Raw genomic sequence first — 8,711 nt, forward strand, 5'->3', positions numbered from 1 at the left:
GACCGAAACAACTTCAAGGAATTACACCATGACTGAAAACACTAGTTTAAGGCCCATTAAGGCCGAAATCCCATCAACTTGGACCGAAATCTCTTTCTTGGGTAAAGCTAGGACCGAAATCAACATCATTGTGTCTATTCAAGGTGATTTCGGTCATGCTAGGACCGATATCAACCTCACTTTGGCCGAAATCACCATTAAAGTGGACAAGTGGTGCCACTTGATTTGTAGTTTAGCTTTCCAAGAGGATAATTACACATTTCAATGTAAACATCAACTCATAATCTTATCCCTTCTTTCATATATATATATATATATATATATATATATATATATATATATATATATATACACGAATGAGATCATTTCCAAACCCATTTCCAGTAAACAAAATCCCTCACATTTCCCTCATAGAAACCAAACTCTTTTCTCTCAAAAATCCACCTTCAAACATTCTCTGTGATCAAGCTCTTCAAGCTAGCTCTTATATATTTGATTGTAAGTTCCTTCCATTTTAACAAGTGATTATATAACACTTGTAATTCTAGTCTCATATATTCACACATTATTATGTGTTATAAAGTCATAGGATTCAAACACTGTGTCGTACTCTAACTCGAAGATCATCGTTTTATCTCATTATCTAGCCGCAACCACACATAAGGTGAGTTCATACCCCCACATTTTCCAAAGTTTTTCTATGTTTTAGGGGGGGGCGGAATACAAGTGAAACACAAGGAAACTTGTGTTAAAAATGTATTAAGGGGTGGACTTTTGTAGAAATTGTCATTTGATTTTCATCTACAAAGGTTTGCTGTTGAAATTTACCATGAACAGGATTAAGGAGTGGGTCGGCAAACATAGCCACATGTAGGGATGTCATTCGGGTCGGAACCAGACTGAACCGATCCGAATCCGAATAACTCGAAAACTGAATAAGGGTAATTGCATGAACCGAAAACGGGACCAATTAACTAATACGTGTTCGGTTTGGTTCAGGTATTAATCAGTTCGGTTCGGTTATTACCCGAATAACCTAAATAACATGTATAAGATGATTAAAGACCCAATATAACAAAAAAGAACCAAATAAATCGTATTACGATTCTATAACCCGAATAATTATAATAACATTTACAATATGATTATAAACATTATTTTTTTATGACTTTTATAGCTTATGATTCCATAACAAATCTTTTGAAGAAACAATTTGTTAACTAAAAATAATGCAAAGTATATGTAATTGTTTCAAAGGTGCAAAAAAAAAAGTGAGAATTTGTGTAGTAAGAATGTAAACATGAATTAACTATTCTTGAGATATAAGAATGTAAAATCCAAACACCAAAATCTTGAGATATAGTTATGAAGCAACATACTAGCGACTAACGAGGGAAAGTAATCATGATTAAAATTAAATGACTTTTCAATTCCGGGTCGGGTATTTAGAACCGAATAAACTCTTATTTAGGTAACTCAGACCGAATAATCCGTGAACCGAATAAGCATAATATAGATACCCAAAAACCGAATCGAATTGCTTATTCGAGCCTAATTCGGTTCGTTTCGGTTCAGGTTTTTGGGCCAAATTCTCATCCCTAACAACATGGCAAACATAGTCACGTCGGAATACCGATGGTAAAAACGCCACCACACCTCATAGTCTTATTGGTCGTCTGAAAAATAATGTTTGGCCAGAGAAGATGGCAGAAGCTGCTAAGAACGCCGAAAACTGGTTAAACCTACGATAGCTGGTCATAAGAATGTTTTTTGAATGATTCAAACGAGTTCAATAAAAAAAATATGGACAAAGAAAAAATAAACTAAATGATTAAATATATACAAATTAAAAAATATTTTATTTTTAAAGTCATTTTTTCTTTTTATAATACTAAAAGCTTGATAAAGGATACAATGAAAAAATTGAAAGAATATGAAGGTTACTTTGGAAATACTTTTTTAGGGTTTAACAAAAAAATAATAATCTGAAAATATAAGTTATAACCGTAAAAAGAAAAACTTGAGCTGTCATCTGCGCTTTCATAGAAATCAAAGGGGTTGTCTGCAGTTTTTGGTCGACAGAGGGATTAGGAGGCAGATAGAAAGTAGAAACCTTCACCATTAACCCTCAACGGACCATCACGGTCTGCTTCCCTACTACTCAGAATTTCAAACACAAATGCCTAACAGTTGAAAATGGTTTGCTGTCAGTTCTCCAATCATCTACTTAACAACGTTTGCAGAATTCTTTACTGCTGCGGAAGGAGCTTTTCAGCGAACCACAGGGCCAGAACGCCTCATCATCTCGTTTCTCCTTCACGTATACGATTTTCCAAGGTATTTCTCGCAAAATAGCAAATTATATACACAGTTTTGTGACATTGGATATAGTAATGGGGTATTACTCGGTATATTATTGTGCAACTATGTTTATTGCTCATAATTCGATATATTATAATGCTACCTCATATAGTGAGAGCGAATATAATGCTTTATCCGATACATTTTTTCATATGCTTCGATTTTTGGGGAATATGATACTCCTCATAAGCAAAGTTAATATATTAGGCATTTCGTTGAAGAGTTAGCAACCATAGGGCTCTTTTTTTGTATTGTAAATTTGTAATCCTATTTCTTCAAAAAGTTGGGAAAAACTATCAGTTTTGGAAATTGGGTCTTTCAGTCCAAGGGTCAACCAACCCATTTGACCCATTCTCAAAAATATGAAATAGTGCTTAACATATATATATATATATATATATATATATATATATATATATATATATATATATATATATATATATATATATATATATATATGTCATATGTAAAACTATAAGCACCCTTCTAGAATATTTTTTGTACACTGTTCATATATTTTCATAACTGCTGACATCATAGTTATAGGATTTCTATTTCTTTATTGTTTTGTTAGAACTAAATTTAAAATACATGAAACTTTGATCCCCAATGTCAATGAAGATCTATGTACTTGTATCCAGGGTTACCAGAAAGTGTCAAATTCTTTGAAGTCAGAACTCTCTGGAACTACTCCTGTTGTTTCTCTTAAAGATTTGGGAACTGTTGACAGAGAAACAACACTAAAAGAAAGCACCTCCTTTGATTCTTCCCATAAAACAGATAATGTAGTAAATATTGATTCTTCAAATGGTCGAGTGATGCTCATTGATGGCACTTCTATCATCTACAGATCTTATTACAAACTTCTTGGTGAGAATTTTTGTTTCATTTCAATGATTCATCTATATGTGTCTTCATTATGCATCCATTGCCTTAACTTGTATGAAAATCTGGTAAATACACCAATTAGTCAAGTAATTGAAACTTGTTTGTTGTAGAATTCAGTGAATGCTTGATGTTTCTAACCTTCCAGTTTGTTAACTAAACTCTTATTTATCCTACTAACTTTTTTTTTCTGTGTTTATTCTTGCTAGCTAAGTTACATCATGGGCATTTGTCTAATGCGGATGGCAATGGAGACTGGGTCATGACAATATCTACAGCTTTATCACTCGTTAGTCATGCTCTTTATTTTAAGTTTGTGTGTGTGTGTGTGTAAATATGAAATGATGAATTGTGCAATTAAGAGCAAACCCTAAAAAGATCATAGTTTGAGCCTCAAATGAAAGAGCTACATGCTAACTCAAAACTTGTAGGTTTTAATTAGGATGAGCTACATGCTAACTTAATGATTGTAAAAACAAGCAATTGATTTATGATTTGTATTAAATTTGTTTGGATGTGTACAAATGTTATTTGCATGTGGATATGAACAAGAAGTTTTGACTGGAATTTCTTATCAAGGTTGATTATGTGAAAAATTAGAGGATGTATATAACATGGAAAAAAGATGAGATTTGACATTAAAATTGGAGTATAGATAGTTTAAATAGAAATCAAGAGTTGAGTGTTTTAGTAAATATTATTTTAACCAAAATGAGAAAGTGTGTTAGGAGATTTTACATTGGAAACTACAAACGATTACAATCAAAGAAGTTTTAGCTTTTACATTAGAAAGTGTGTAAGCCTTTTTATCAATAAATAAATAAAGATGTAACTGACTTATACTTATTTTGATTTTTTTTTTCTTAACAGATCATTGATGTCTTGGAGTTTACTCCATCACATGTTGCGGTATATATCTTGTCATTTTTATCATCTGTTAGATTAGATTAATGAAGTGACATAATTATGCATTCTCAATCTCTTCTTTCTTCTTAACTCTAGTGTTTGATGGTTTAAACAATTGATTACTGGACTTCTCCCTATTTCCTTCATTTTACTCTACCTAAAAATTCGGCCTCTATTCTATGCATTTTGTAACTGTATAACTTTTTAATGCAAAAAACTTGATGTTTGAAATTTTATTTGGTACATTGGATTCATAAAGCTCACTTGTAATTTCTTATTAATTTGCAGGTGGTTTTTGATCATGATGGTAAGGCTTAAACCTTAAGGAGTCTGCTTTTGCTAATTGCTTCTCTTCATTGCTATTCCTGCAAGTATTTCAATTCTTTAGGCATATTGTCTGTCAATCATAATTATATCAACCTTCTTGTGATTTTTGTTTTGCTCTCTTTATGCACTTGTGAGGAGAGAGATGAAGAATTTAGAAATGGATGATGAGAGAGATGAAGAGAAGAGTGGGAAGGAATTTATTCATTTAGTGATCCTTTCCACATTTTGAACTCCTTAGGCATTTAGGTCCTTGATTTATGCCATAAATTTGTGCATGATTTTGATTTTATTCAACTTCATTTTATCTCCCATATACAGTCAGGTTTTTCCCTCATAATGAGACAACCCTAATTATTTTCACCCTGTTTAACACTAGCTATATATTAGAAGCCTCTTAAACTTGCAACTGATTTTCTTCATTTTTTATTTTTTGTGTCTATGAAAAGTTTCTTGATAGGCCCTGTTTTGATAACTAACATTTTCAGGCTTTTCCTTTGGTAATACGCCTCAGTCATCCAGACAAAAATTTATGGCAAAAGGTATATATATATATTTTTTCTCCCTTTATTCCATGGATTATTTGTTCTTGAAAATGGAATTCAAATTCATGGTTTTGTCTGTGCATTCGATGCTTTTCTTTCATTAGAGGATGAGAACAAGTACAAGTTATGTTTTACTTTAAAGTCCAAAACAATCTGTGTATGCATTCTTGAAGGAAATAATGAGAAAGGTAGTAAGGGGTATATTGGTAATTCTGTTATGAGAAAATGTTGACTTTCTTTTTTTAGGTCAGACCTTTCGGCACACTCTCTACCCTGCATACAAGAGCAACCGTCCACCAACTCCAGATACAATAGTTCAAGGCCTTCAATACCTGAAAGCAGCCATTAAAGCAATGTCCATTAAAGTCATTGAGGTAACAATAACATAACATCTTTTTCATTGCTTTTTTATTAAATTATAAATTATAAATAAAATTATGGTTTCTTGTATCGATGGATGATGTGTCACCATTTCAAGGTAGGTTCCTGGCGTGGAAGCTGATGATGTCATCGGGACCTTGGCTCTACGCAGTGTTGAAGATGGGTTCAAGGCAAACATTTCTTTATCCATCCATAATAGCAACATACTTCCATTTTTTTCAAATTAAATTAACTTAATTATTAATTACCTTTTTTTTTTTTTTTTTTTTGGTTACAGGTTCGAGTTGTGTCTCCAGATAAAGACTTTTTTCAGATATTATCTCCATCATTACGCCTTCTTCGAATTGCACCTCGTGGTTTTGAGTTAGTATCACTTTGTTTCATTTTTATAAATGTAAAATCGAGAGAATCATGTATTATATTATTTTCATATGCTACAGAATGGTTTCATTTGGAATGGAGGATTTTGCTAAAAAATATGGAGCAATAGAACCTTGTCAGTTTGTTGATGTAATGTCACTTGTTGGTGATAGATCTGATAACATACCAGGTATTTTTAGGATGCTAGGTTCTAATTTTATAATCATATTAGGGTTTTTGTATATTTATATTGATTGATATATCTACTTATTAATGAGCTTTATGTCATCTGATAAAATTTACATATTTGCAGGAGTTGATGGAATTGGGGATGTGCATGCAGTGCAGCTAATCTCAAGATTTGGTATATAAACTTTTCACATATTTTAAAAAATTAGGAATATTATTATTAAAATATTCCCTTCTGTATCAGAAGATTTAAATACTGCTGAATACATGTTTTAAAAATAGAGCCCGACTTTCTCAACTTCTTTTTTCTTTTTCTTTTTCATATTTCATTTCACTTTTTCAATTTCTTCCACATTTTTTAAAAGGCACGCTGGAGAATTTGCTGCAACATGTTGATCAAGTTGAAGAGGAGCGAATAAAAAAGGTGACATAATCTTATTGATGATATTAATAAAGAGTGATTTTTATGATTCCAAAATGAACCTACCATATGTGTTCTGTTGCTTTCATTTATATATTTATTATAGCATCTTACCTTTTTTTATTTTTTTTATTAGCTACAACTTACAACATTATAAAATATCTACCCAATTATAGCAATCTCATCAAAATAACAAAAGCAATTTCTGCTACTATAATTGGGTAGATTTTTCAAAGTACAGTGTCTTAATAAGAAAAAAAAAGTGAAAATACAATGGAGTAATAATAAATGGAAGTAGAATGCTATTTCTTATATTTAGTCCTTTACACTAAACCCTGATTTGTGAGTTTTCACATGTAGGCTTTGATAGCAAATAAGGAGCAGGCTTTATTGAGCAAAGAATTGGTAAGTGAATATCACCATTTGCATTACGCTTTTGTGCATGTGTTGAGGCTTTAAAAAAATTGTGCTATATACAAGAAATAGCAACATAATTTTTTTTTTTTCTGTTCTCGTTTCTTTCCATTATAAAATTGTACTTTTATAAAGTTAGCATTGTACTTTACAATCTTTTTCTTATGAGGCATTATAGTCTTGAGTTTAATTTTTATGTTGTTTGTGCCACGTGTTATGTTTTGATAGGCACTTTTACGTTCTGATCTTCCACACTACATGGTGCCATTTGCCATCAATGATCTCATATTTAAAAAACCAGAGGCTAGTGCTTTCTACATATATATTTTTTTTTATCTTTGTGGCCATGAGCATTTTATAGCCTTTTTTTTTTAAATAAAAATTGTTTTTTGATACAGGACAATGGGGAGAAATTTACAAACCTATTGACAGCAATTGGTGCATACGCAGAAGGCTTTTCGCTGGATTCAGTTATTAGAAGGGCTTTCTATCTGTGGAAAAAGCTTGACAAATCATAAATATCAACTTGTCCCAAGTATTTTATTACTTTGTGTGGGGTTTTAAGAACAAATCTATGGGTCAAATTTCCATGGTGAGCAGAAATTCTACAATATATCATACAAATATATCGCTCAGAGTCTGCTCAAGCTTAAACGGATTGGTTGAAAAGATAGCAGATAAAAAAAATTGGCGTTTGGTAAAACCAGCTGATAAGCCGGTTAAAATATGTAAAATGACGTAAAAAACATGGTAGAAAAAAATATATTTTTTAATATATCTGGGAGAATTTTAAAAAGAGCACAATAAGCTCATTCAAGTGCTAGTTTAAATAGTTATTTATTTATTTTTAACTAGCTTATAAGATTTTTTTTTTTTTTTTTTTTTTTTTGTCAAACATTAAAACCTAAAAAAATTGAAAAATAAACTAAGGTGTAGGGTGCTAAACATAACCTAAATCAACCAACACTCGATCGGTTTAATATTAACTAACAAGAATTAGAGTGTTTTTTTGACAAATCTTGTTTGGTTGACGCAGAGAAAGTGCTTTGCATCTGGAAGTTAATGAAAACATATACAAAAACTTGAATATCAGGGTGCATATATTCAAGCTTTTGTTCATATATTTATGACACTCAGATTGATTTGAATTTAAAGGTTCTACATGTCTTGACATATCAATAAAAAAATTATACCAATGCCCAAGGGGATCTTTTAAATAGATTCTCCAAAATCGAGTGATTGTACAACAATTTTTCATTCATCTTCTTTCTTCACCCATCGTTCAACTACAAGAAACCCCCCATCAATTTCCTCCCTCTCGTTTTTCTGATTTTTGCATGTTCGTTTTGATCTATGTTTTTGCATAATGGTTTGCTTTGTCAAAAACAAGAAAACCAAGCACGGTGATGAAAATTTTGATCTTTGTTCCTCAAAACAATCTTGATTCTTCATGTATGTATGTGTATAGTTGAAATTTCATCTCATGAATGAAGCTTAAATCATTGAGTCAAGTCAAATGTGGAATATTGGTGGAATGTGGATTTAAAAAAAACATGTACCACTTTGCTAAGAAGAAAGAGGAAAATCAACTCTATTGAACAAGTTTGAGATTTTGCAACAAAAAAAAAAATAATAATTTGCTCAAGTCAACTACTATGTCATCAAACGTTGACCAAGTTAACTCTCATATCATTTTAATGGTTTTTTAAGAAAATTTTCCAAAGTACATGGAATTTTTTAGATTATCCTTTAATATTGAACTCTTTTGTAACCGGCTGATCAATGTTTTCGCATAAAATAGGAAAAAATGTTTTTTTTTTCTCTAAAAAGATGTCCAACTATAGTGGTTTTAATATCGTTTGCCTAATATATATGATTCTAGATCCAAGCTTGTGAGGTATTGGTTTCCTGAAAGTATATTATGT

General features: G+C 31.3%; 1 protein-coding gene across 2 annotated transcripts; it reads left to right on the forward strand.

Moving 5' to 3' along the window:
• The first annotated feature begins 2,024 nt into the window (after positions 1-2,024).
• LOC145159409 (5'-3' exonuclease family protein) lies at positions 2,025-7,609 on the forward strand. Of its 2 annotated transcripts, XM_079078392.1 has the most exons (15): positions 2,025-2,337; positions 3,003-3,231; positions 3,456-3,535; positions 4,117-4,155; positions 4,441-4,459; positions 4,965-5,018; positions 5,268-5,395; positions 5,504-5,572; positions 5,680-5,765; positions 5,843-5,952; positions 6,076-6,126; positions 6,317-6,375; positions 6,733-6,777; positions 7,015-7,089; positions 7,185-7,609. In XM_079078392.1, exons 1-15 carry the CDS (start codon positions 2,197-2,199, stop codon positions 7,302-7,304), a joined length of 1,305 nt encoding a protein of 434 aa, XP_078934518.1. In that variant the 5' UTR covers positions 2,025-2,196; the 3' UTR covers positions 7,305-7,609. The 2 variants fall into 2 exon arrangements, with proteins under 2 accessions (XP_078934518.1, XP_078934519.1); XM_079078393.1 differs by lacking the exon at positions 4,965-5,018.
• The last annotated feature ends 1,102 nt before the right edge of the window (positions 7,610-8,711 follow it).

Source organism: Lactuca virosa, chromosome 2, assembly GCF_052849685.1.
Source record: "Lactuca virosa cultivar CGN04683 chromosome 2, Lactuca_virosa_CGN04683_v6, whole genome shotgun sequence".
NCBI classification, from domain to species: domain Eukaryota; kingdom Viridiplantae; phylum Streptophyta; class Magnoliopsida; order Asterales; family Asteraceae; genus Lactuca; species Lactuca virosa.

Excerpts from the sequence above, each read along its gene's own strand:
- LOC145159409 (XM_079078392.1), top strand. The coding sequence starts at position 2,197 with ATGGTTTGCTGTCAGTTCTCCAATCATCTACTTAACAACGTTTGCAGA. Across the intron at positions 5,766-5,842 it reads ATTGCACCTCGTGGTTTTGA|AATGGTTTCATTTGGAATGG; the intron begins GTTAGTATCACT and ends CATATGCTACAG. Across the intron at positions 5,953-6,075 it reads TAGATCTGATAACATACCAG|GAGTTGATGGAATTGGGGAT; the intron begins GTATTTTTAGGA and ends ACATATTTGCAG.